Source organism: Silurus meridionalis, chromosome 17, assembly GCF_014805685.1.
Source record: "Silurus meridionalis isolate SWU-2019-XX chromosome 17, ASM1480568v1, whole genome shotgun sequence".
In the NCBI taxonomy this organism is placed as follows: Eukaryota; Metazoa; Chordata; class Actinopteri; order Siluriformes; family Siluridae; genus Silurus; species Silurus meridionalis.
In genome coordinates, this window is record NC_060900.1 from 21,937,651 (window position 1) to 21,958,043 (window position 20,393).

Here is a 20,393-nt window from a genome sequence, read left to right on the forward strand (position 1 = left end):
AAAAGAGAAACATATACAGTACATTAGTTGGCTCTCATTTTTTTTTGCTTAAAAGAACCAGATCAAGGCACCAACTCACATGGAAGAGTAACTTTGTGATACACAGCTTTAACTGCATGCCAGCACAAGTTTATTTTCATTTAAAACAACCTGCAAAAAGTCTCAAACTACAGTATAAGTGGTAGCCTTGTTTTGTGCAAATTGGTTTTCTTTAGATGACTGTTCAGAGCTGATTTTTATTGAAGAGTGCACAAAACTTGCAGCTCAGATCTCTGTCACCATCATCACCAGTTATTCAAGTCAGTCAAGTCAAGTCAAGTCAAGTCAAGTCAAGTAAGCTTTATTGTCATTTCATCCATATACACTGCAGTACACAGAAAAACAAAACAACATTTCCCAGGACAAATGTGCTACAGGGAACATAAATTAACAAGAGGAACACAGATGTACACATAACTCTAAACTAACAACACAAACTGGACATGTGCACAAACAGTCACTGCAAAAGATCACTTGGTGTTTTCCCATTTTTCAACTCTCCAGTTGTTTTTGACTGACAGGATTGGAATGTGATGTGGGAGCATATTAGTCTTAAACTTTTATGTTTTGTGCATTTTGAGATGCTTTTCTGCTCACCACAGTTTTAAATAGCGATTATACGTGTTGATATATCTTTCCTGGAAGCTTAAACCAATCTGCCCATTTTCCTCTGAACTCTCTAATAATCAGGCGTCTCCACCCAAAGAATTGTCACCCATACAAAGTTCTAGAAGCTATTTTGTGTAAAAACCTCAGGAACTCAGTAGTTTCTGATATACTCAAACCAGGCATCACATATTTATCAATAATGTCACGGTTAAAGTAACACAGACTACACATTTTAAAGTTTAAAGTAAGCATTAACTGAAGCTCTTGATCTGTATTGCATGATTTTTTTGCACTGTACTGATGCCACATGATTGCTGATTGAGTAAGAGCATCATTGAGAATGATTAAGTGCCAAAGTAACTGTAGTTTCCTGTCTGACATATTTAATCAATCACTAACTGAGATATGAATATGCTGAAAACTTTCTATTTGGCCAAAAGACTGTTAAGTATTGTTAATGGTGATGGACAGGTTGACGGACGAGGTCAGACAGGAGTCTCCGTGGACTATGATGTTTGCGGATGATATTGTGATTTGTGGTGAGAGTAGGGAGCAGGTTGAGAAGAGCCTGGAAAGGTGGAGGTATGTGCTGGAGAGAAGGAGAATACAAGTCAGTAGGAGTAAGACAGAGTACATGTGTGTGAAAGAGAGAGAGGACATTGGAGTGGTGCAGTTGTAGGGTGAAGAGGTGGTGAAGGTGGAGGAGTTAAAGGGAAATGAAAGTGTATAGGACTGTGGTGAGACCTGCGATGTTGTATGGTTTAGAGACAGTCTCATTGACTAAAAGACTCGTGTCCCCATTAGGGAGCAGCCAAATGAAGAACAGGAAGAAGAAGAAGAAGAACAGGAAGAAGAAGAAGAAGAAGAAGAAGAAGAAGAAGAAGACATATCTCTAGCTATTCAGGGAATCGAATCAAATAGCTTGCCTCAACTCTTTAGTACATACAACGATTAAACGAAACCTTTCATTCTTTAGCTAAACATTTTTTATTACAATTCAAATTAGGATTTCATTAAATAATGTCAGCCATTGTTTGTCAAATAGTAATAATCATGAGCCATTAAACACTTTTGAATGGATGAATGAATTAACTATGGATGACATTTCAAAATTAAATTAACACAATAACCTTACTTTTATTACATTTATTTATACAAATAAATCAGGAAGACACTATCCTGACAGTAATAAATATTCTTGCTTTGAGATTTAAAAATTCATAAGAATGAGAGACAAACATACATACATCAGTGACAGCAGTACAGCATTCTACATATCAGTACAGCAATCTACATAACTATATCGCTTCACTGAATTTATATCTCTATTTATATAAATAAAACTCTTGAAATTATATTTTAAATGTACTAAAACACAAGTATACAGCATTTTTTACAAAGACGCAATAAACTCGGAACCGTTCTAAGAAGCTATTGAAACAGTGGGACTGTAATTCGTGATACACCGCTTCAAGTGCACGGAGGCACGAGTTTATTTCTATTTAAAGCAACGAGTAAATCAGGAACTACAGCAATAAGTAAGTTACATCCACGTTTTATTTGGAATAATTTATTGCTATCTTTGCTGTGTGGTAAAATACTCAGGTGTACAGTTCTGAGTGCTCCTACTGAGTGAAGGCTGGATTTAAACCTGAAACACCCACTAAAACAGCTGTATATTGGATTCAGTGTGAAAACACAATTCTTTCGCTAATATCTTATGAATCTTGAGAAGGACCCAATGGAAGATGAGGATGACTGTCCAGAGCTGGTTCCTATTGAAGAGAAGAACACGGCATCTGCACTTCAGATTCCTGTGACCATCATCACCGGTTACCTGGGTGTGTTTTACTTTCTGTTTTACTGTAAAGAGAGACTGGGGTGAACACTATTTCATCTTGGCTTAGTTGCTAACAGTTTGTGGACCCTGGTCGTCACACCCTTATATGTGCTATGAACATCTCATTCCAGATATAGTGATTAATAACCTTATCAATAACAGGGCTATTGAAATGTGCTCATTTAGCCACCTGAGCATTAGTGAATTCATGCACAAATACCAGGTGAGAGCCTGGGAACAGTCATTCAGTGTTTGGCAGGGTTGAGGTCAGAGCTCTGTGCATCCCACTCGAGTTTTGTCCACGCTAACCTTGGCAAACCATATCTATATTGACCTCTCTTTGTGAACAGGGACACTGTCATGCTGGAACAGGCTTAGACCTCTTAGTTAAAGTGAGGAGAAAAGTTCATGCTAAAGCAAACAAAGACATTTCTGTATAATTTGTGCTTCTAACTTGGAAAGAACCACATATGGGTGTGATGGTCATCTGCCAGATGTTTGTGTATATCAACTTTAATCTGCTGCTCTTAAGACTAAATGTCTCTCGAATAGATTTGCATTAAAAAATGTGACAAGTTTATGATTGAAAGAATGGAAGCTCACATGGTGCATCATGTCTGCATACATGTGGCATATGGTCTAGTTTTTGTTTTTATATCAATGCTGGTGCACAATTTATTATCACTAAACTTTATTGTTATTCATTCATACAGTGTTTGAGGCAGGAATTAAAAAGGAATTAACAAAGTGCATTGGATCTTATATACTATATAATAAAATAAATACAATTTAAACATTTTAATTTTATCCCCTGATGTGTTTTTTTCAGGTGCCGGGAAGACAACACTCTTGAATTACATACTGACTGAGCAGCATAACAAAAGAATAGCAGTCATACTCAATGAGTTTGGTGAAGGCAAGTACACAAACATGGTTACATCAGAAAAGTGGGAAATTTGAGATCAGAAAAATGAGAGGATAATAAAAGAGGAGATTAAATCACATCATATTTAAATTCAGTATTTAAAATAATCATGCAACTTTTTTTTCATAGTAACAAGGTATAGTAAAGAATTTGCTTAAAATAACATGAGAATAAAAAAAATGTTGTTGTAAAGGGACAAAAATCTAAAGCACCTCTTTATATGACTCTGATTTAGCATTTTAATATGTAACAAAAAACAGGTGCTGCCCTGTAATAATTTCATGTTCCAATCACAGTCTGCGATGGAATTGGAATGACAAGAATACTGTCTTTAAAAAAAAAAAAGAAATGTGTTAGAAATATGTATTTGAAAGGGAATTAATAAACTTCATAAATCAGAGAAAAGTTATTTTATTCATTGTAATTCCAGAAAAATTAGAGCATTGAGCCCGAATTCACTAGTATTGGCTTTGTTTAAAATTCTGAAAGTGCTGTAATCTGTACAGAAAGTCTTTAACATGTGAGTCTTGTCAGTGTTTAAAAATCTATTACATAAAAATCAAATCCCTGAAGAACTATGTACTTTTTGCCTTTTTTTCCCCTTTTAAACTTTTGCTGTTTTTTTTTCTTTTTTTCATGTTGCAATGCTTTTTTTCTTCTCGTCTTAATTGGTTTTGGCATTAATCAAAACAAAAATTGTCCTATTTAATAGATGTTTTTATTATTATTATTATTATTATTATTGTTCTTAAAGATTTGTCCTCAAGGTGGCAGCAGAGTCACAGTGTTATTTATCAATCTACCTGCTCACTGACTACATATTCCTGTTCATTTACTACATCCTGCTTTAGGGTGCTTAGTGCGAGTACATTGTGAATTCAGAAATGCACAGTCATTCTCAGATAGTTCAGAGTGAGTTTGATGCAAGTCTCTAGAGTGTGAAGACGACCTGCTTTGATAATTATGTAGAGCAGCAATTCGTTACTCTTTGCTCTGAACCAATTGCATGTTGTGCCTTTGCTTTAGTATACTAACAATTTCACTGTGTGCAAGTCTTTAAAATATATTCAGCCTTAGATAACAGTTTATTTCCATTAGTTGGTGTGTGCATTGTCAAAGAACAAAAGAGGATGGCTGGAACATTTAATAATTTTTATAAAAATATTGGGGTTTTTTTTTAGATTTTTTTTAAGTCATTTATACTCATTAAAAATTGTAATAGTTGATTTCATTCCATGCAGCCCATTTTGATGGTCAGTGCTCATGTAAGAAATTTGTCAGTCATATGTTTTCAGTTACTTCACATAAATAACAGTGTTCTCTTTTTGAAGTTTGTCAGCTTGGTCCAGATCCACAAAACCAATCCAAATAAAGTCAATGAAACGCTCAAAACCATATACTGAAACGTGTGATGTGATGTTCCTGATATTCTACAGAGAAATTGCTGATGTGTTTGTGTGTGGTATTGTGCAGGCAGTGCTCTGGAGAAGTCCCTGGCAGTGAGTCAGGCAGGAGAGCTGTATGAAGAGTGGCTGGAACTCCGGAATGGTTGTCTGTGCTGCTCGGTGAAGTATGACACTGCTTTACTCAGATCTTGTTTGTGGTGGTCTCCTCTACTTGATCGATGAGTTATGAGGGGTTAATAAATTATTTTCAGCCACAAAAAGTATTCAGTATTCGGGGAGTAATTGTAGGTTTACAGAGTATACAGTGGTCAATGAATATAGCTAGAAGCTATGTGTTTTTAACAAACTGCAGACATGCAACTCACTGTATGTTTTTCTAAATCTTTTATTCATTTATGATTTGCATTCTCTTTATGTGAAGGGACAATGGACTGAAAGCGATTGAAAATCTGATGCAGAAGAAAGGAAAGTTTGACTACATTCTTCTTGAGACGACTGGTCTGGCAGATCCAGGTGCTTTATCTGCTTTGTGTGGTTTTTTTCTTACTTGGTGTATGTCACTGCTGTGCATTTGTATGTTTAGTCAGTTCTTTACTCCGGTGACACTTTTATTCTGTGACTTACTGGTGGGTCTGCTACTAATCTGCTACTGAGTTTTTTGGCTCTGCTAAATATTTTCCAGGGAATCGGTTCAACCTGGTAAAATACGTTGATGTGATGAAACCTGGGATAGTGCTTTGTGCAGTTGCCTATCTGCCATTCCTGCAATATAAACTTCCAACCTTCTAATTACTAGAAACCTTTTAGTGTACCACATACATTCTTCTTTTAATGAATGGTTTTGAAATTAACAAGTTTTAATGATGCATTCAAGTGCAGACAGCATCAGCGGCTCCGATTATCCATCCACAGCAAATGACAGAAAAGCAAAAACATCACAATACTTTGACAAAACAGAAATCAATAGGAAAGTCATGTGTGGCATCACCTCTGCCAAACAGACTGCACAGAAGATTGACAGGTGTCAGGATCTATCGCCTCGCTGGCTCTGGCAAACCAAGTAACATGTGGAGCTGACAAAGCGTGCTCAGACCCAGACTTGTCTCATAACTCTGGCTTGTCATTGGCTGAGACAGCCCTGTCACTCAGAGGGGTCTCATGGGATTGATATCCTCCTCTCACCAACAATGTGGTGGTGGTAGCCTGAATGGGTTATGCATCTAATGTCTTTTAAGAACATCGCTTTCATTACCAGCCTATCAAATATTTACAGTGCTTTCTTATTCTACCCTGACGGCCAGACAAAAGTCCATTATGTGAACAAGATTGGCCAACTCTGCTGCATGAATCTCTGAAATCACTCAAACCAGAAAAGTTGAAAAGCATGGAAACAAACAAAAACAGACCTTGTAGTAGGAAAAAAAAATCAAACCACCCGTGAAATTTGTTAATGCATTTTAAAGCACATAGGGACATGTTTAAGATGTTATCTTCAATTATAAATTACTAAAAAATTAGTTTGAGTTTTAGCCCATGCATTGGTATTGGAGAAACCCAATGGTTTTGTTGTTTTCCTTTTGTAATTGTAGAAAAATATAAAATAAAATAAAATAAAAAAGAATGAAGCATATTTTAATTCCTGAATTTTTGGTCACTTTAGGAGCAGTTGCCTCAATGTTCTGGGTTGATGCTGAACTAGGAAGTGATCTTTACCTAGATGGTAAGATTTTACGATGTCAAAAGCTCTTATTTTTACATCACTGATCCTATAATCCTTTCAGTTAATTGCCACAATGATTGGGTCACCTCACCTTTCCTGCTATATGTGGTTCTTTTCCTAACTGTTACAACAAAAGCTGAAGGCACTCAATTGTACAAGACGTCTTTAGATGCACTACAATAAAATTGTGCATTCACTTAAACTTGGAAAACAAAACCTGGCAATGCCCCTGTGCACAAAGTGAGCTCCTTGAAGATCTGGTTTACATGCTTTGGAGAGGAAGCTCTTGAGTAACCTGCTATAGAGCTCTGATGTCATCCATACTGAACACCTTTGGGATGAATTAGAACACTGACTGCACCCCAGGCCTCCTCACCTCCTCACATCAGTACCTGACTTTCTGACTTTTGTGGCTTATTAACACAAATATCTATGAGCACACTCCAAAATCTAGTGGAACATCTTCCCAGAAGAGTGGAGGGAATTATAAGAGCAAATTAGGACTAAATGTGGAATGTAATGCCCAAAAATCTCCTACCATACTTATGACCAGGTGACCCAATACGTTTGGCAATATACTGTGTATGTATCAATTATTATTATTATTTTTTTGTTAGCTGCTGTGAATCTTTTATAAAAGATCATTATAATATTTTATGCTTCAAATCTTACTGCCCTGCTAATTACAGTAAAATAAATTATAAATGTGTGAAGTGTATTTCATATTTATTTGTATTTATTGTCATTTTTCTAGGTAATAATAACCACATTATTGTTTGTTTGCATTACCTATTATTTCTTTTTATTATTATTAATAATTTTTTTTTAATGCTTGAATATTTGTTTTCTGGAATACAGAAGAATTTCATCATGCAATCGTTTTTACTGTTTCGCATTAGTATCCTTGTTTTATCCATTACAATGAGCTGTAGTAAAGTAGAAAATCATGTACAACAATGTCCTTTAACTTCTCATTTACTTCCTGTCTGATGGCTACGAATATCGGCGCACAGTGTGAAGTATAAAAGTGTTTGTTAAATGTTTGTTAAATTTGACAGATTTTGTTATTTGTCGTTTCAGGCATTATTACAGTTATTGACGCAAAATATGGAATGCAGGTGAGTGGAATGGCAGGATATTTGTAAAAAAAAAATATATATTTTTTGGGGAAAATTTATTCCAAATAAAATTATTAAGGAAGTTGCAACCCCAGTTTTGTTTGGTTGGCACTTGTGCATGGAAAAAAATATATTCTATTCAACTCTAAAGCATGTCCACAAACTAGTTTGAGCAAAGCCCAGAGGCAGTACTTTCATCATATCACTTCTCTTTGTTTTGGAGTTGCGAAGTATCCATTCTTTTGCACCCACCCTTCCCCACACGTTGCTTCCTCCACTGAGCATTGGAGAAGGACAGTGATAGTGACACCTGGATAATAGTGCGCCATTTGAAGGGTGTCAGAGCCAGCAGGTCATCCCCGTTTACGCTCCTGCTGGCACCTCAGCCAATTCGTCCCCTCTGGGGAGCTCAGGAGAGGGAGGGGATGATAGAATCTAAAGAAATTGTGGGAACCGAAGCAGATCATTCTAATGGGCTTGTCACCTTTGTGCCCACTCCCACGCCAAGACCTGATGTGTTCATCAGATGTGGTTGTGTACGTGTGTGTGGTGAAATGGGGTTTTAATGAGAGTTGATTTTTACCCCTGCTTCCCTCACAGCTTACTGGCCTGGACATGATCAACTTTTATTTCTTGGCTGTCAATGAGAATGATTGCCAGGGTCTGGGGTTAGCATTTACAAGTGTGATGGCTCTCATAGATGACAGAGGCCTGATCTCTGGGGTCAGCGTTATTACAGACTTAACATGACCAGTGAAAAATCTCACAACCTGCCACGCAACCTGCCAGTCCAAATGATAAGCGAAAACAGATTATCTTTTCAATAAGCAAACTGTTTAAAAGTTTGCCGATTGAATCTCTGCATCGAGTTTGCATTGTTTCCGTTTCATTTTAAAGCTGTCACTTCTCTTCTTTTGATGAATAGCATACTTGTTCAGATTTATAGCAGATTTATAACTTTTTGTTGTTTGACATAGATCAATTTCATAGTTTTTATTTTATTAGTACAGATTGTGGCAAATAAATGGGAAAACATGCATGTAGTGGATTTTTTTCTTTTTTTGCTGGCATACACATTTTTTTTTATGCTGAAACATTTTTTTACCTGATTAGAATGATCTCTTCCAGGACTGTAATCACTGCATCCACATTATACAAGTGCTAACTGAGTATTAAAACGGTCTTTTTTTTTTTTTTTTGCAAATCATATGCTTTGGCTTTAGCAGATCTTATCCCAATTGCTCAAAATCATTGGGCTTTTATACTTTAAGAAAATGAATTATGATTTCTTTTTGCTTTCTGTTTTGTAGCATTTGATCGAAGAGAAACCGGGTGGCTTGATAAATGAAGCTGTAAGGTAAATGAACATTTCCCTGATTAGATTTATGTTAATGTCAAATAAAAAATGGAAAAGAGTTATTTTTCAGATTTTTCAGTAGACTACTGCAATTCAACCAAAATTTTTAGTCAGCATATAAATGAACAACTACGTTTTTTGTGTGTGTTTTTTTCTTTCCCATACACAGGATAACATACATCTTTGTTTATATAATTTTTTATACAAGTAAAATTATTTTTAGTTCAACAGTCAATACAATATTTTTTTTTTTTTTAGATACAGACAATAAAACAAAATGACCAACAGAATAAGTTTCAATTTTTAAATCTTATTTTACAAATGGTTCTCTTTAGCTAATTTACAGATCCTTGTATTCTAAAATTCCTATCTGATCCCATGTACCTTACAGATTAGAACTGTTTTTTTTTTTTTTTCTTGTTATTGCCAAACAACTCCAGTAAACTACCAGCTCAGTTTTTCCATGACTTGTCTCACCCAATTTATGAGTGAAAGATTATGGATTGCTCAATGTGCTAATTGCTAATAGAAGGTACTATCAGTGATTACTGACGACATCTGATGATTTAATCCAGTACAATTGGTTTGTCTGTACATTTTATCAGTCATAAAAGTAATAAATAAATAAATCCACATCAAATAAATCCATATGCGAGAGTAGTTTGTCTGTAGTAACATCTCATTCACAAGGACATCTATGATGAATGCTCTACGTATCAAAGTCTATAAATAGAGGAGATATAGAATAGAGAATAGATGCGATTATGCTTATCATAACATAAACACACAAGTATAAGTGGGAAACATTTAATCTGATTTATAAACCAGAAAGAAATCAGGTTTTTCTTTTCATTGATTTGTTCATTTGTATCAAACTGTAGTATAGATGGAATAAAACACTTCACAGCATACCCTTAAACATTTATAATATTAAGGATTAAGGTTTCCTTTTAATTCACCATATGGCTGGGTGCTGATAATGGAGTCGTCTGACAGTCCGAGGCAGTCTCTCTCTCTCTCTCTACTCAGCTGCTGTTAGTGAGACATGCCGGAGATGATTTGAGCATGCTGGAATGCTCACAAGTGTCTGAAGCCTCTGTCTCTACCTCTGTTCTCTGTTTGTGTTTTCCTAGCACACAAAATAGTGGGGCCTTTTGAGTATACCACCCACACACTGTAAAACAACAAAGAGGGGGGGTTGCAGACACAAAACAACAAAGTGTGTGTGTTTATGCTTCTAGACAAACACACACTCGCACAGTCTTTTGAATATATTAGTGAATAGGCTATTTGAAGACGGTAGTAAAGAGTGTGAAAAGCTATACAATGGCTTTGGTCTTTTGTGCATTACTTTTCTCACACACACACTCACACACTCACCCAAGAGAACAAAACACAGCTATTTCAACTTCTCTCTTTTGTTCAGGCAGATAGCCCTCGCTGATCTGACGATTATTAACAAAACGGATCTGGTGAATAATGCTGAGCTCAATCAGCTTCGAGACGTGGTCAGGTATGAAACTACAGCTGCACTTTACAATAGTTTTAATATTAACAAAATAATGTAAAACCACCACTTTGAGTTCATTTCACAGCTGTTTGTCTACGGTTAAACTTTCACTCTTCACAATCATGTAGAAACTTCTTTGGGTAGCTATTCTTACTTGACTCACTTGTTCTGTGCATTGCAGATCGATTAACGGCCTTGTCAGAATCCTGGAAACACAAAGATCCAGGTAAGATTATAAAAAAAAAATAAAAAATTTTGCTAACAAGTAGGTGTGAGTGTTCCTCACACATTTTCAAGATGCAGAATTAGAAGTTCTGCTAGTTATAAATAAATCATGTACTCTGAAAATCTGTCCAGTCTTGTTATGTAAAAAACACAATCATTATTAGCTGTTAGTCTTTTTTTCCCCTCTGACATATATGTTATTACTCTTTGAAGGGTCGACTTGTCTCAGGTGTTGGATCTACATTCATTTGATTCCAAAGATACGGCGAGGTATGATGATCAGTACAGCTATGGTGAAGTTTCACTGATAAAAACATGAATGAAATGTTACTCCTGTACTTTTGCTTCCACGATAAATGTTCTGTACGTGCTTTCATTGGTCTTAAATCATACACACATTTGACTTTTGTTAGATTACATGTAGCTGGTTTCATTAGTTATTATAGGAGGATATAGAAAGTGGTACCAAGGCAGTGTAGAAGCAGTGCATGATGGTTAAAATAATGTTGAATCACAGAAGTAGATATATGCCCCGACCGTTACCCTATTTACATTTGTTTACATTTTTTTTTAAAAAGTCTTCTGAGGTTCTAATTATATTTTATATTAATTTAATTATGAATCAAAACTGAAATAAAAAATTAAAGCATGCATAAATAAATTGTGCATATCGGAAGCTATGCCAATCATAAAATAGTGCAATGATACAGTGGTTTGTTATACATATAAAATGAGAGGATTATGATTAAAAAAAAGAGCAAATCAAACTTCATTCAATTGTAGTGAAGGTAATTATATGCACATTAGACATGATAATTCAGCAAGGTACCCTTTTTATTTATTTATTTATTTATTTATTTTTAATGATTATGGCTCCCCAATTTGGAGACAGTGCAATAAGATTAGTTTAAAAAAGGTTTCTTTAATGAGGTCAATTCAAATAACAAAAACATAAGAAATAACAAGAATTAATTATAAGTATTTTCTTTCCTTTTAATATCTGCTTTAGTGCGATCCTAATATTAAGACTATAATGCAAAGTTTCACAAATATAAGTTGAATAGCCTTTTAAAGTTGTAGAAAAAGACTGTTTACCAAAGCTCTTAGTCATAGTCATAAATTGCATGTACTGTTACAAAAGTCACAGGGGGGTTGATCACAGTTAAAGATGATCAGGCCAGCTCAAACATTGACATGCAGATCAAGTAGATTAGCTCAAATTATCGAAAAACAATAATGAACATTGGGAGCAAAAGACAGATTACTCATTTATCCCTACAAAGTGCACCTTTAATTAGATGACCCTAGTTACAACACAAGACAGTTACTAGGCGGTGAGCAGAGTGAAACAGTGTTAATGTCAATGGGAGAGGCCAGCTGCAGAGGATTAAAGCCTCCGCCACATAGAAGCTCTACGGACACGTGTCCATACAGCCACCCTTTTAGTCTTTTAGCGCACCCCATTTGCCCCCTGTGCTGGGGCGACCCCCCTCTGTTCCGCCTGTGTGGTACTCCCAACGGAGAGAGTAATCCAGAGGGTAATGTTTACCCTCCCTTAGGGGTCATGGACTTCTCTGTATCTTTCCAAGTCTCTCTCATTCTGCCCACAAAAACTCCTTTTCTCTGACCAGCATGTAGATTCGGTTTAAGACAGACACCCAATTCCAGCTGTTTGTAGGGATTTTGCTGAGACTGTATATCTATAAGAATCTGTTTGATGTTTTAAAAACAGTCTGAGGAGTTGTTTTTAAAATGACCCTGAGATCGATGCATTGTATGTTTTTCAGGCTGGCAGAGAAACTACAGCTAATGAAATCGACACACACGCATCTAGACAAGGTGATCATTTGCTGTGCTTGATGATGGGATGTCTTATGAAAGCTGTTATACAGGATGCAGATGAGCAAGATACAATTCTAAGACCTGTGCTATATTTGAGGATTGTGTTGCCAAAAAATACTACATTTAGTCAACAATAAAAAATTATATATTTGTGCCCATTTCCTGCCAAATCTATAACCTGCCCATGCATTGACAGAGATACAGAGTTTGATCTTGTTTATTGTCAGAAAATGACAGGATCATGTTCATTTAGTCCTGTAGACCAGACATGTAGACCAATACAATGCCAAAAAGTACTTAATATTGGCTGACTGTGTGCCTGAAACACTTCAGCCAGGCCTATTCAGTGCCAACATTCTACATTTGGGCCTATTAAGTGCCAAAACAATTACATTCAGACAATTCATTGTTAAATAATACTACAAATGGGCCCAGTCAATAGAAAACCAATGTCATGAGGGTTTTTGTCCCTCCTCTGCATAGCATTTGTACACTGGAACAAAATTTATTTTTATCTGCACCATGACACAACACATACCAATACACAAAAAATGCACAGAGCACTGCATATTAAAAGAACAGAACAGTGTTATGCAAAGTATTGTCTGTACAGTACTGTGTAGTGGAGCAGTGTTGGGTGAAAAGTAGCAGCAAAAAAAAAAAATCTTAGAAAAAAAATTTAAACATAGCAGCATTATAATTTTTTTGTGGCCACATTTAATGTCTGTTTTGTGTCTTTAACCTTAAAGTTTGTCATGTATAAAATAATGCCCACTTCACACCCATAACAATGGCTGTTTGCCATGTGATTCTGCAGGCACAGGCACCAGTGCAGAATCTCCTTTTTTTTTTTTTTTTTTTTTAAAGCATGTTATTTAGTAATACAGATCATCATTTAGTTAATACATTTTAATATTAAAGGTACATTGTTACAGGAATGAATCTTTAATCTTGCATTCTCAACCACAGAATTGATTTGGGTTTTAAATCGTTTAATATAACATTTATCGCATTACTACAAATTGCACAATACAACAATCCCCAACCCCCTGGACTTCCTTTACATCAAAGCCACTGACATAAAATAGCAGAACCCTACAAACGTCTATTTATATTTTTAATTAGGTCTTAACCTTGGCTTCTTTTGGTCAGAGGATTAATACTAGTTTAAAAACCTTGCTTTACTTATATTTTACTCCTGTGTTTATTGAGTGTAAGAGTTAGTAAATGTGTTTTGGGTGGAGATTGGTTTAGTATTGGCCTTCGTTCTTTTCCCGCATGAGTCTCCCTACCCCCACCCCTCCTCTCACTGAGACGAGCCCCATTGCTCTTTTCATGCAAACGAGAGCCCTGATTTCTGTTGTTATTCCAGAGGAAAAAAGGAAGTGTGTTACCTCGACACTGTCAAACAATAGTTTAAATATCTGCGAAGTGGTCTTGTAATGCCCCAGGGAAGTTCACGTGTTTGGGGGGTGAGGAAAGACGAGTTGGCCAAGACTGTTTGCAAAAACTGATACTGGCCCCTTGAGGAAATTAACCTTTTTAACACATTTGGTGATAAGACATTAACTGTGTTTGTGGTGCCATACAGAAATCCGATTAATGCTTCTTCTGCCAATGCTTTGTTATTGTTCTTCACACATTTGAATTTTTAACAGTTTAAATATTTATCTACAGATTAATTGTAAACATTTTATTTGATTTGTCCCTGTACTTCACAGGATATATTAACAGTTACATTTGAAGTACCAGGAAGTGTCTCTGAAGACCAAGTAAATGTGTTTATTCAGGTACGATTTACGGCTAATAAAATGCATCAGAAGGGCATGTTGCTGCAGCAACTTATGTAGTGTTTGTCTGAATTTTTATTTGTGTTGTAGGAACTTTTATGGGAAAAGGCATATAAGAACAAAGCAGGACTGCCTATGAATGTCATTCGCTTGAAGGTAAGATTAAAATAATCCAATTCAATAGACCACCAATCCAATAAATAATGAGTAAAGATTTCAGCGCATTGCTAAATAATTAAAAGCTGAATAGGATTATAATTCTTAAGTGTAGTCACTGTGTATTGAGATTTTCTGCTGTCTGCTTTATTTATTTTTCATACTTTCTTGGACAGGTTTGTCTGTATTGTGTTTACCTTCTGGACCTGTAGCTATGGGAAAGTGTGAAATACGCAATAAAACTAGCAGCTGTAAACCCGCTGGGCTTAAACAAACTTGTTGAGAATTGCTGTTTATTGAACTGCACAGCTTGTTATTTGAGCTGTACTTCTAAGAAGTAGTATTATAGAAACAATTAATTTTAGCTGACTGACCAATTCAGAAAGGAAAATCAAAATGATGCTGAATTACAGACTCAAGTGGAGTAAAAATGCTTGTTGGTGCACAAAAACAAACTTGAAAAAAAAATCCTGTATAATTCCACAGTACTTTTTAAGTACTGTTAATTAACTAGTTATATTATCTTTAAATCATTACTTTTTCCCTTTCAAAGCTACACTAATATATACATTTATTTGAAAAAAATTTTTAATTGTACATTGCACTGTATAATATTGATCGTGATGGTTTCTGATATCACTATGTACATAATAATTCTCAGCAATGGAGAAAGAGTGATATCTTCTTTCCAGTATGTTTAGCATGGAAAAAATTAACTATTGATATGACAAACAATATGTCAGCACTCAAAATTGATGTATGGAAGACCAGGTTAATCATTGATGTGCATTATGCTGCACAGGGCATCTTGTCCCTGCATGGTAAGCAGAAGAAGGCGATGCTTCAGGGCGTTCATGAGCTTTACGAGCTGGATGAAACACCTGAGGCATGGACAGATGGAGACCCCAGGGTCAATCGACTGGTCTTTATAGGTGAGAAGTCCACCTTTTTCTGCTTTCTGGACTGCATATTTCTGGATTTAGCTTTGTCCTGGGTGACATTTTAGCCAATATCCAGACTCACATTGTAAAATTGGTGTTAATTTAATCAGTAATAATGCACACATTCTCTTGATTTCAGGTCGCCATCTGGATGAAGAATTGTTAAAGAAAGAATTCCTCTCTTTAATTTCCACTGGAGAGGACTGATGGAATAGAGGCATCATAAAGTAGGAGTGTGGCTCTAGGAGTGGTTCTTTGCCATCCTCTTCCTTTTGCATATGATTATAGACAAATTACATCAGACTGTCGTTTCAGATGTGTTTCCAATTATAGTTTATGGTGCTATGCACAGACGTTTGCACTCCCATCTCTGGTGCTCATAACTATGATTGTGATATTATGGCACTCTTGTCAGAAGCATGTACAGGACCTTGTATTAGTTAGCTTTGGGTGGTTACAAGTGTGTGTTACTTTGTATATTTGAGATGCTTGGTTCTGGTGGTAAAAAAGAGCCACACTTAACACTACTTTATGATTTTAGAAAAATTGTTCTTAAGATGGGTTCTTAGGTGGCTAAAAATCTCACTAGAGCCATCTCTTATAGAGAACCTTTAAGATTTCTATATTCAACTTTTTTTATTCAACTTGAATTACTTTTGTCGAATGTCAGCCACCAACTTTATCTAAGTTGCAGTAGACTGATTCCTGTACACACATTTGCTTTGTTAATTTTATTTATTTTGTTAGTTTGTTTGACACTTTAATTAATAGGCAGATTTTAATTACTGGACAATACTGTATACAGTGTTTCTGTAACTACAATGACTTAAATAAATAATGTTTTATGTTAAATTGACTTTCTATTACTATTGACTATGAGAAATTCAATCCACTCTGAGCCATATTTATTCATGTATTCTTCTGTTATTATTACTATCATCATCATTTTTGTGCTTTTTAATGTGTATAAAACGAGTTAATTCTAGTCAGTTTATTTCTTTGACTAAAACTAATTAGTCAAACTGCAATTCAGGCAAAAAATAAAATAAACCAATCACATTAGAAACTTAAAGTTGATAGCCTTGTGATTTGTTAATGTGACAAATTTTGTTTTCTATGCTGCTACGTGTGAGATTCTCGATTACTTGAAGCACCCACTTAACACCCGGGATTTTAATGCTGCAAAGTGACAAAGTATCACTGCTCTACGAAAATCAACCAAGTGTGAGTAAATGAATATGGATATAATAATGTATTTAAATATAAAAACCTGGCTCCGCCCACCTGCCCAATTTCTGCGAGTTTCTGTCAGTGTGAAATGTTATATGCATACAGTGATTTGCATCTGCTAAATAATACATTTTGATTTGAACTTTTTATAGATTTGGCATTTCATGTTTGAGAAAGTGAGGGAAACAGCATTGCATGTGTGATTTGATCTGGATGGTAAGTGTAGGCAGATCTTGGAGGACTGTCCCCCCCTCCACTGTAAGGAAGTGGATGGGCAGGACGGGTCCCTCTTTCAGCTACACGTGAGATCACTGCTAACTGCTTTAAGCCACACGTTTGCTTTGAGGATGCTTCAGGTCATTCATGTGGCCGTAATAAAACGCAGCCGTGTTCCCCTGCAGGCTGTAATACAGCTGCGCCGTTTCCTACTGCATTCTCATGCTAAAGAGCCGTTTAGCGGCCTCTAAGCGCCCATCCTCAGGCAGGCCAGGGAGGCGCTCCACGGTCATTCTCATGGTCGCACCGCCCGCCGTGGGCTTCAGGTGGCAAACTAAACCAAACGCAGGAGGTCCTGCAGGAAAACGATCTGCGGTTTAATCCCGACTTTACAGGCATGGGGTGAAAAAAACACTCCCTAAATCTCACCAGAACTCCCACTGAGCTGCTGCTTCTAAAGGGGCAGGCAGAATATAGGCCTATACTTAGATAATACGACCTATATACACTTTCAGGAATAAATGGTACAGAACTGGGTGGAAATGAGATTCTAGGGTACAGATTGGACCTATATGCGCATTTCTAGGTAACGCAGTGGTACAGTTAAGGACCCTTTTCCTTCCAGTGTTTTCTCAATCTAGTAAATGTTTGAAAAAAATTCAAATGTCGACTTTAAATGAAATTAAATACATAAAAAAAATAACCATTTAATTAGAGGTTTATTGAATAATGTGTTTGTGCATTGGAAAAAAATTTAATTCACCGTTTTCGGATGTATGTATATGTTAAATGTATGCAACAATTCCTGAAGACAGTTTAACACACAAAACAAGTAATGATATTTAAATTGGGTTTATTGGAACGGTATTGTAATGTAGATCACTTCACACGAGTCTGCAGCAGGTCAGAAGGTAAAAATCCCGCACCTGCGCAAGTCTTGCGGTTCCCCGCGGCGCATCTGCGCTGCTATTGGTCTGACCATCAGAGGACTGAAACAGACTGCGAGGGTCCTCATAAATAGGACATCAGTCCAGCTGGACCAGCAAACAAGAAGCTCACTGCAGACACACACACGCTTTTTCTTCGAGCTGCATCCCTTGTTGTGGACTGATCATGATCCTGTCCGCGGATGAAGCGGCTCAGCACGCGGTGCCCTCCTCTGAAGAAGAAATAGACATTGTCGGGGGAGATGGAGAAGACTTTTTCCTTCCATGTCGGGACACAGATGACTCTCCGGCGGAGTCCAGCGCGGAGGTGGACACTTCAGAGGGTGATTCCTCCGGGGAGAGCGAGGTCACGACCCCGAGCCGTACAGCGAGCAGCTCGGTTAAACCTCCATACTCTTATATCGCTCTCATCACCATGGCCATCCTGCAGAGCCCCATGAAGAAGCTCACTCTCAGCGGCATCTGCGACTTCATCAGCAACAAGTTCCCCTACTACAAGGCAAAGTTTCCTGCTTGGCAGAACTCCATCAGACACAATCTGTCCCTCAATGACTGCTTCATCAAGATCCCTAGGGAGCCTGGAAACCCAGGCAAGGGCAACTACTGGTCTCTGGACCCTGCCTCAGAGGACATGTTTGACAACGGCAGCTTCTTAAGGAGGAGAAAGAGGTTCAAGAGAAGTCGTCCTGAATTTTGTAAAGACGGATTGGTGCTTTATCCCGGCGTTGGTGGTCGATCCTTCGGAAGGCCTTACTGCGTGTCAGGCCGTCCTCTAACACAGCCTCTGGGATACACACCGTGTCCGTATTTCCCCTATCAAAGTGTGGCTGATGTGAAGGGCATCCAAACCGGGGAGTCTGGTCCTCAGGCGCGCCTCGCTTTCCAGGAGCCCCGGGGGCCCGAGCGCCAGAAGTGCCCGTTCTCTATCGACAGCATCATGGCGAGATCGGACTGTCCCACACGCAAAACTCCTGTCCTCCAGCTTCCAGTCGATTATGGACATGTCTTTTCTCGCTCAGCCTCATGTGTGCTTCCAGGTTATCTTCCAGTCACAAGGACACCTTTTGCTTTGGCCACTGTGCCCTTTACAGAAAACTTACCAATGCCCTATCCAAACTGCTGAGCATGGGCATGCGCATGGCACAGACTGATTTCATTCACTGATTTAAAACCAATTTCATGGTGTAGCACAAAAGTGTCTTTTATTTGCACATACAGCGAATCCCAGCTGCCTTATGCCTCCCAAAAAGCAGTTTTTACACAGCTTTAATGTAAATATATGATGTTAATATATGTGTCTATTTTTGTGTGTAAAGCGGAAATACGAGAAGTTTGTGTCTTGTGTTTAATGGAAAAATAAATGTGATTATTATATTTAAAGAAAAATGACAGTGTATTTCGTTAATGTTTTTTATTCATTGTGTGTCATATATATATATATATATATATATATATATATATATATATATATATATATATATATATATATATGTGTCTGTGTGTGTGTGTGTGTGTGTATTTCCTTATTTATTATATATCCATTTATAGTACATCTTTATTTAAAAAAGATACATGAAGACAGTCCTTAAGTTAATTATATAATTTTTTTGGTTGCTTTTTTCCTTTAAAAAAAATCCCAAAATAATTTAATGATTATAATGGTTTAAAGAGATTATAGATTGTTATTAAGGATGTTGTTTAGCTTGAATAAATGTATATTAAAAAAAACACACACTTTGAGTTAGAATGCAGCACATTATTCGATTTTCACGTTCGACTAAACCAAAATACGAAGATTTATAAATGCATAACACTAAGCTTCAATACTCAGTGTTTATAAGTCAATATAAAGCTAAGATTTCTGCATTCTCTACAGTCAATTTCTGTAGATTTGTCTGTGTAATGACTCTGACTCTGCAAATCCCAATAATTATACAATGATAGCAATATAAGACCAACATTTTCAGCTTTTAACAATTTTAAGAATTTCATTATATGACACTACAACAGTATCCTGTCCATTACTTAATTTTATGAATGTTACAATCACAATATCCAGCACTGTGGATGGCGGAAAAAGAACATAGACCCAAAAACATGATACATTTGTAATCTAGGAACCAGTGTTGATTTATTCATTGCTCGAGACTCAAAGCGTCTGCTAAATGCCGTAAATGTAAATGTTTCTTTACCTGCGCGTTGTTTATTTTAGAAGTAATTTATTAGATTGTCCACAAGAGGGCGTGTAAGCTCATGTAATAATTTATCACGCACAAAATTAGGTTCAAGACGCTACAGGACGACGTCTATAATTTTTGCTGGGGTGTAGAAATATAAATATTGATCTGTCTTGTGGTTTGAACTTACTGCCTTGATCTTAGTGCATTTCTTTAATCCCGTTGACCATTGTTTTTTTTTCCCCCACGCATGTCAAATAGATGTTAACAAACTATATATATATATATATAAGTCTGTCCTATTCGTCATGATTACGAGCCTTTTAATAAAAACACTAATTTTTT

General features: G+C 36.6%; 2 protein-coding genes across 3 annotated transcripts; both read left to right on the forward strand.

Moving 5' to 3' along the window:
* The first annotated feature begins 2,043 nt into the window (after positions 1-2,043).
* On the forward strand, positions 2,044-16,330 carry cbwd (COBW domain containing). Of its 2 annotated transcripts, none has more exons than XM_046872117.1 (16): positions 2,044-2,186; positions 2,384-2,489; positions 3,318-3,404; positions 4,887-4,983; positions 5,241-5,332; positions 6,480-6,539; positions 7,620-7,657; positions 8,968-9,014; positions 10,441-10,527; positions 10,706-10,750; positions 10,963-11,019; positions 12,537-12,588; positions 14,313-14,381; positions 14,472-14,537; positions 15,340-15,469; positions 15,618-16,330. In XM_046872117.1, exons 2-16 carry the CDS (start codon positions 2,390-2,392, stop codon positions 15,683-15,685), a joined length of 1,095 nt encoding a protein of 364 aa, XP_046728073.1. In that variant the 5' UTR covers positions 2,044-2,186; positions 2,384-2,389; the 3' UTR covers positions 15,686-16,330. The 2 variants fall into 2 exon arrangements, with proteins under 2 accessions (XP_046728073.1, XP_046728074.1); XM_046872118.1 differs by having other exon boundaries at positions 2,083-2,186; positions 2,381-2,489.
* Positions 16,331-17,781: 1,451 nt separating this feature from the next.
* foxd5 (forkhead box D5) lies at positions 17,782-19,145 on the forward strand. The gene has a single exon (XM_046871867.1). It carries the CDS (start codon positions 18,038-18,040, stop codon positions 18,992-18,994), a length of 957 nt encoding a protein of 318 aa, XP_046727823.1. The 5' UTR covers positions 17,782-18,037; the 3' UTR covers positions 18,995-19,145.
* The last annotated feature ends 1,248 nt before the right edge of the window (positions 19,146-20,393 follow it).